The sequence below is a fragment of the Lichenostomus cassidix genome, chromosome 28 (assembly GCF_008360975.1).
Source record: "Lichenostomus cassidix isolate B80296 chromosome 28, HeHo_3.0, whole genome shotgun sequence".
In the NCBI taxonomy this organism is placed as follows: domain Eukaryota; kingdom Metazoa; phylum Chordata; class Aves; order Passeriformes; family Meliphagidae; genus Lichenostomus; species Lichenostomus cassidix.
In genome coordinates this window covers 1,160,668-1,168,062 of record NC_139508.1, presented here as the reverse complement: position 1 = coordinate 1,168,062, position 7,395 = coordinate 1,160,668, and the positions used below count along the sequence as shown (strand labels likewise).

Genomic DNA, 7,395 nt, shown 5'->3' with positions numbered 1-7,395 from the left:
GCCCGGACCCGCCGCTTCCGCCGCCGCGGCGGAAGTCCCGCAGCGGGACGGCCCGGAGCTTTTTACCCGTTACCGTTCGCCGGGATCTCCAGTGCCCGGCGCGGCCTGAGGGGTTCCCGCCCGCCCGCCTCAGCGCGGGGCTTCGGGGGGGGGTTGGTTAGGCAAAACGCTCACCCTGAGCTCCCCGGGGGTTCCCTGCCCGGCTGTGCGGAAGCACGAAGCGGGGCCGCCATACCGGACGGTCCGGAGCGCTTCTCGTCCCGTCCCGGCGCGTCCCGTCCCGGGCGGTGCCGCCGCAAAGGCGCGGATCGGGCGGCGCGGCTCGGCCGGGCCGCGATCCGCGTTCTGATTGGCTGCGGCGGGACCGCGCCGCGCTTCGATTGGCTGCGGCGCGACGGCGCCGCGCTCTGATTGGCTCCGCGCGGAGCCGGGGGCGGTTTGAGCGGCAGCGCCCGGCGCGGCTGCGGCGGCAGGGTTCGGCACGATGGTGAGCGGCGGCGCCGGGCCGGGGAGCGGGGCTCGGGTCGGGAGGAGGCTGGAGCGGTGGGGAGGGCCTGCCTCATCTCTCCCCCGGCCAGGGACGGCGTGCCCGGTGCTCCGCTCGGTGCTCGGGTCGGTGCCCCGGCCGGTGTCCCGTTGTGCTCGGTGCCTGAGGCCTCTCTCCTCTCTTCCCCTCGCAGCTGCCCCTGTCCTTGCTGAAGACGGCGCAGAACCACCCCATGGTGAGTACCGAACGCGCGGCCCAGCCCCGCTCCCCTCTCCGGTACCGTGCGGGTGACACCGGGCACGTCCCGGTACCGTGCGGGTGACACCGGCCACATCCCGGTACCGGGGCTGGACCGGCGCCCCGTGACTGCTGTTCTCCCGCAGCTGGTGGAGCTGAAGAACGGGGAGACCTACAACGGGCACCTGGTGAGCTGCGACAACTGGATGAACATCAACCTGCGGGAGGTCATCTGCACATCACGGGTAAGGCGGGAGCACCGGCTCCGGGCAGGGGTCACCCCCCCGTTGTGCCCCCCAGCACTGTCCCCAAGGGTCCCCAAGCTCTGTCCCTGCAGCCAGGCTGGCTCTGCTATAGCTCAGAGGCCACTGCTCCTGTTGGAAGCGTGATCTCTGCCTGAAATGCGAATTTAATATCATTATTGATAATGTTCATGATGAAGGAGCAGCTGGTGACTTTCTGCACATCACAGAATGAGGGGCTGGAGGCTACGGGCTGTGATGCTGATCCAGGTTTCCCAAAAAATGGAGAAACGTGTCCCATGCTGCCTGAGCAGCCTCAAACACCACAATCACTTTTATTCCCTGCCTGTCTCTCCTCTCTCCCTCTCCACATCCAGCTGGGGTTCACCCTCTGAGGCCATCTGGGATTTTGCCCTTGGCCAAAGTTGCTCCAGGAGATTGGAATCTGTTTTTTGGGCTTTGACCTCCATCAGAAATGTCTGGTCTCGTCCCTGTGGGAAGTGCAGAGGGATGGAAATCAAGCTGTTTCTGTGCCTTCCCAGCTCTGGAATCTCAGATCTCTACAGGAGAGGCTGGCAGGGATCCTTGTTCTTCCAAAAATCTCTCTGCAAACCCCCAGTTCTGTTGTCTCCATGACAGGAATTTGGAGTGATGCTGCTGGGACACATCAGGGTGACAGAGGAGACACCCTGAGCGAGGTTTGGGAAGGAATTCTGGGGTGGAGCAGAGGGATTAGGAATTTCTGGCTGCTGAATTTGTGGCTCTGTTGAATTTAGCAGGAGGAGGACTCAGAGGAGGTGACAGCAAAGCCTCATCCGTGCCCATGGCACAGGTGATGCTGCCCTTCTCCTTGGAAATTTGCTTCCAGAGGCTCAGAGCTCTGCCTGGGAGGAGCAGCAGCTCAGGTTTTATTCCCTGTGGGGGATCTGGAAGGATCACCCAGAAGGACATGGAACTGTTGAGAGGAAGCCACCAGCATGATCAGAGCAGCTCTCCCGTGAGAAAAGGCTGGGAGAGTTGGGATTGCTCAGCCTGGAGAAGAGAAGCCTTGGGGCCACCTAATTGTGGCCTTTCAGTGCCTGAAGTGGCCAACAAGAAACATGGAGAGAGACTTTGGACAAGGGATGGAGTGCCAGGACACAGGGAATGGCTTTAAGCTGGAAAAGGGGAGATTTAGATGGAATATTGGGAAGGAATTCCTGACTGGGAGGGTGGGGAGTGTTTGGGATGAAATTCCCAGAGAATCTGTGGCTGCCCCATCCCTGGAACTGTCCAAGGCCAGGCTGGACAGGGCTTGGAGCACCCTGGGATAGCAGAAAGTGTGGAATTAGATGATTTTCATCCCTTCCAACCCAACCCATTCTGCGACTCCACGATTCTATGACCTGGCACACACTCGGCTGCCTCCAAACGCCCCCAAATCCCGGCTGAACGTGGCCCTGCTGGTCTGTACTGGTGGCACTGGTGGCACTGGCCACTAGATGGCACGGGACAACGAGCCGGGAGCCGCCTGTTTACCGCGGGGAGGCCGGAACGAGGAAGCCGAGGAGCTGGGAGCTTCCATCCCTTCCTGCATCCCGAGCCAAGGAGCAGCCAGGCACATCCAAGGCAGGGTGGGGTTTGCCGGGTGGCTCTGGGAAGGGAATTGTTGCTCTCTGCCCTGTCCCGGGCCTGCCCGTGCAGGCAGAGCTGCCCCAAATAACTCACGGGGTGTGTAGGGGGGGGAAAAGCACTGCTTTGTCCCGGGAGAGGAGGAACGGGGCGTGCTGGTTTCACCTCCTCTCCTGGGACACGGCAGGCGCCTCGTTCACACCAGGATGGATGTTGTGGAGCCATCCCAGCTGCAGCAGGGGACGAGGCGGGTCCCAGTCCCTCCTCCCAGTTACATCATGGTCACAGAGTTGTTGTTCAGCCCGTGGTTCTCATTCCCACAGACACTCGCTGAAATCCTGCTGGGCTGAGTCCCAGGGAAGCCCATGGCATCCCAGGAAAACCCCAAAACTGCCTGAAAGCAATGAGTGGAGGTGGCTGCTCTGAAAGATTTTTCAGAAGAGTTTTTTCAGATTTATTTAATAAATATATAATGTGTGAGCTCCTTCTTTCCCTCAGCTGCTCTGGAGGCTCACATCCCACAGCCAGCTGGCTCCAGGGCTGCCTCGCTGCTCCCTCCACACCCCAGAGGAGTGAAGGAGTGGGGTGACTCCCAGCTGGAGAAGAATCCTGGCCACAAAACAGCTGCGTTTTTCTTACCAGGATCGGTTGTTCCACCACCATTTTAACTCAGATCTCTCGTCCCACTTTCAATTCCCTTCTGCCACGAGAAGGGAGGAAAGGGTTTGTTTCCTCTCCCTCTTCTTCTGCCATTTTCTGTGCTTGAGGTAGTTGTGGAACAAAGTGAAACTGCAGTTCTCTGCGGGGCTGTGTGTTTTGGGGAGGAAAACCCCTTTTCCACAGCTGCTTACAGACAATCCTCCCAGCAAAAACTGCTCTCCAGAAACACTCAAAAACCCTACAAGTGACCCAAAAGCAGCTGGTTTCTCTCATAACCTCACGTGTTGCTCCCCAACAGGACGGGGACAAGTTCTGGAGGATGCCAGAGTGCTACATCCGCGGCAGCACCATCAAATACCTGCGGATCCCCGACGAAATCATTGACATGGTGAAGGAGGAGGTGGTCTCCAAGGGCAGAGGCCGTGGTGGGATGCAGCAGCAGAAGCAGCAGAAAGGCCGTGGGGTTGGAGGAGCTGGACGAGGTAAAAATCCTGGTTTTTTTTTCCCCAGCTTGGAGAGCAGAGGGAGGAATGGGATTTCAAATTTTTCCCCTCTTGTGCAAGGAGCAGCTCTGTTTGAAACCCGGGGCTGTGTCTGGGAGAAGCTGAGCTGCTCTGGTGTCTGATCCAGTCGAGCGAGTGTGCAAAGCAGCCTCTGCCAAGGAACAGGCAGGATTCGTGCCAGGGATGGGCCTCCCTCGTTCCTGGGGCTGGGCAGGAGCTTCAGAGAGTCTCATCTTGACTGTTTCAGCTCCTCCTGGCTCGTTGGGGAGCGTGGCCCTGCGAGATTGCAGCTCAGCAAGTCTGAGGGGGGAAAACAAGTGGCTGTTCTGGGTGAAAATGGTGAAAATAGATCAGATTCTGCCCGTGGTGGTGAGAGGAAAAAATAGTCTTCACCCCCATTAAAAGGGGGTTTGGATTTCCTGATTTGTTAATGTGTTTATATTTGTGAAAACAAATATGTGTTTATATTTGTAAAAACAAAAATACTGTCTGAGGGTTGGAGTTCCTCGTGAAACGTGAATAATTCATGTTTCTGATAAAATGGGAGGCTGCCACTTGGGAAGAAATAGGTCACCAAAACAGCCTTTCCCATTTCCCGGGGTTGGGTGATCCCAGGGCACTCCAGCTGGGGGATGTGCTGCTCCTTTTCCCCCAAATTATCCCCGTGGAAGCCTGGCAGCTGTTTCTCTGCTCCTGCTCACCCCTAATGCCACATCTTCGGGGTTTGTGGTCACCTCACAACCCCAGGGCTGCTCTCAGCTTTGCCTGCAGTCAGAGCTTGAAAATCCTGAGTTAAATTTCAGAAGGAGCCCTGGGGACAGGGACAGGGACAGGGACATGTGAAGCCTCTCTGGAGAGCTGCCTCAAGGAGCTGCCTGGGCTTTGGCTATGCCAGGAATCCTGGCAGGACAGGTGGGATCTACCTGGGGCCATCAGGCCACACCAGGACTCATCCTGTGCTTCCCAACAATTCCTTCTCCCCAAATCCCTTCTCCCCAAATCCCCACCATTCCTCCCAGCAAGCAGGAGTGACCTTTCCCAATCTGAAGTCACCCTTTATTTTTATTTTTATTTTTTTCCCTTCCTTCCCTCCAGCGCACTTGGCATAACTTTTTTATTTAATGGGGTTGTTTGGATAAAATGCTGTTTTCCCCTGCTGTGGAAATACCCACCTTGTGGGGAGCAGGGCTGAGCTCTGAGGTGGAGCTCCTGCTGTTCCTCCACTCGCTGGTGGAATATTTTCAAGGGAAGCTCCAGCATTTGCTAATTAGCTCAAAGAGGTTTGGCTCTCATTACCGAGACACGAAGGGAGGGAGGGAGGGAAAGGGGGGAAAAAAAAATTAAAAAAAAAAATAAAGGCAGGACAATTTTGTTGGGAGGCCAAGAGGCAGGAGGGAGGCTGTAATTGTGCTCACAGTTGAAAGGATTATTGTTTCTGACACTGGTAATCCTCCTCCTTTGACTTCTTGCTTGCCAAACTCAGAAGTTGCCAGCCTTTGCTCCAGGAGCATCCCAAGCACTGCAGGGTTGGGAATAATTTATATTTTGCCTCTGGTCTGGGCATGTCTCCTCCTCCTCTGAAAAGCTTTTGTGCCTGGTGCTTGGATTGGGTTTCCTTTGGGCTCTGCCTTTTGTGTGGCAGGGTGGATCCACAGCCCTTTATCCCTAGGGTGGATTTTTGGGGATAAATCCCCCAAAACCTGAGGGGTGATCCCCCAAAACCTCCCCTGGCAGGGTCTGGGGATGCTCATCTCACCAGAGCCTCCCAAATCCCTGCTCTGCTGTGCCCAGTGCCCTCTCCAGAGCCAAGGATTGCTCTCTCCAAGCTTTTAGTTTGCCCCCACAGCTCTCAGGGGACACTTCACAACCTGGATTTTAAACTTATCGCTCCCCTGCTTCCATTTTTCGGGAAGAAACTTCAGTTTACCACGAGATTAGCATGAAACACGAAATTAAAACACCACAGAGATACTGCTGAACCTGCTGCGAGGGGGAGACGAATCCACACACCTCCTGAGAGTGGAAAGGCAGAAGTCAAAAAGTCCCATTTCTGCTTCCAAGGCTCAAAAAGACCCAAATTTTTGGGTGAAACACGAAGAACCGAAGCTCAGCTGCTGTCACCTCTCCCTTTCTGCCCCACAGGTGTGTTTGGTGGCCGCGGCAGAGGAATTCCAGGCAGTGGCAGAGGCCAGCAGGAGAAGAAGCCAGGCAGACAAGCAGCCAAGCAGTGAGGTGGCTGCAGCCGGGCAGGGGACAGTTTGGGTTTTGTCACCTCAGGGTTGCCACGTGTCCAAAAAAAAAAAGGTTCCCTTTCCCACTTTTCCATCAGCATCAGAGCCCAAATCATGTTCCTTTGGAAGCCCAGCGTGCTTTAATCTGGTGAAGTGGAGTTTTCGCTCCTTGCAGTCAGTAAATCATTGGAATTATTTTTTTAAAAATTCATTCGTGGTTAAGGCTCGAGGTTCTGCCTTCTCCCAGGAGTGGATTTTTCAGGGTCACCAGGTTTAATTTAAAATCTTTTCCTGTTCAGAGGTACCAGAACGAAGGCAAACAAACACTTTCTGGATTGTTTGGATTTTTTTTTTTTTAATACTTGAAACTCGGGAAACTTGTTTTGTTTGTAACAGATGTGAGTGTTTTGGTTTAAAAGCACTGAACTTGAGGATGTTTTTTCTGTACATGAATAGTCCTAAAGGTTTGGGGTTTTTTTTAAAAACCAACAAACTTCTTCTCTTTCTCCTGGCCAGTGAGTTCTGTTTTTCCAATGGCTTAAAGGAGAATTTGGGATGAACGTTGGACTTCAACGTTCCCAAGAGAGCTTTGTGACAAATGAGCGTTTCCCAATTAGTTCATTGCTAATTTGACTTCAGATTAGAAGTTTCCTTCAAAGGAACAGGTTTTCTTCTGTATTTTTTTTTTTTTGCATGAGGCTGGTGCACCCCTTATTCCTCACAGGGTTTTTTTTAATTTTAATTTTTTTTAATAACTGAGTTGATTTACACTGATTTATTTCCCCCTCCTGCTTTGAAAACTCTCTCTCCCTTCTGTGACACCCAGAACTGAACTCTGACAATATTTCTCAACCTAATTTCTTCCAGCACCTGGTGACTGACCTCACTGGCTGGACCTGTCACTTCCTCCCCTAGCCACCAATTATCTTCCCTTGGGGACACAGGCCAGCGTGTGAACGTGTCCCTCCTGCAGGTTCAGAAAACTCCTGGGAATTCCCAGGCCAGGTTGCTCCAGTCTTCCATCCCACGAGCAAAATCCACCCTGAGAATATCTGAATTGAGCATCAGCATGAGGCCATGGGGGGAAGGAACAGTTCTGGGTGTGCCTCAGCCCTCTGGAACAGCTGAATTTTAGGGGGAAAAACTGATTTTGTGACTCGTTTTGAGCAGGTTTTGGGTTTGTACAATTGGTTCTCGCCTTGGAGCCTCTGCTGTCGCCACTGCACTGAAAAGGAGTGAAGAACATGCTTTTATAGACTTATTTTTTTAATGTTTGTAGACCTGGGCGCAGTGGTGAGTGGGAATAAATCTCCAGCCTCTTCCAGCTGTGTGTGTCTGTGATGCTGCTGGGCTCTGCCCGACCCAGAACCCTTCCCTGAGCCCTGGAATTGGGGACAAATCCCTGAATTTCCAGCTCCCAGCAC

The 7,395-nt window shown here is 54.1% G+C and overlaps 1 protein-coding gene across 1 annotated transcript; it reads left to right on the top strand.

Annotated features, from left to right (window-relative positions):
* Nucleotides 1-17: 17 nt before the first annotated feature.
* LSM4 (LSM4 homolog, U6 small nuclear RNA and mRNA degradation associated) lies at nucleotides 18-7,295 on the top strand. Its single transcript, XM_085040350.1, has 5 exons — nucleotides 18-487; nucleotides 681-722; nucleotides 871-969; nucleotides 3,536-3,719; nucleotides 5,883-7,295. The coding sequence occupies exons 1-5, from the start codon at nucleotides 485-487 to the stop codon at nucleotides 5,969-5,971; spliced, it is 417 nt and encodes a 138-aa protein (XP_084896476.1). The 5' UTR covers nucleotides 18-484; the 3' UTR covers nucleotides 5,972-7,295.
* The last annotated feature ends 100 nt before the right edge of the window (nucleotides 7,296-7,395 follow it).

Excerpts from the sequence above, each read along its gene's own strand:
- LSM4 (XM_085040350.1), top strand. Across the intron at positions 970-3,535 it reads AGGTCATCTGCACATCACGG|GACGGGGACAAGTTCTGGAG; the intron begins GTAAGGCGGGAG and ends GCTCCCCAACAG. Across the intron at positions 3,720-5,882 it reads GGTTGGAGGAGCTGGACGAG|GTGTGTTTGGTGGCCGCGGC; the intron begins GTAAAAATCCTG and ends TCTGCCCCACAG.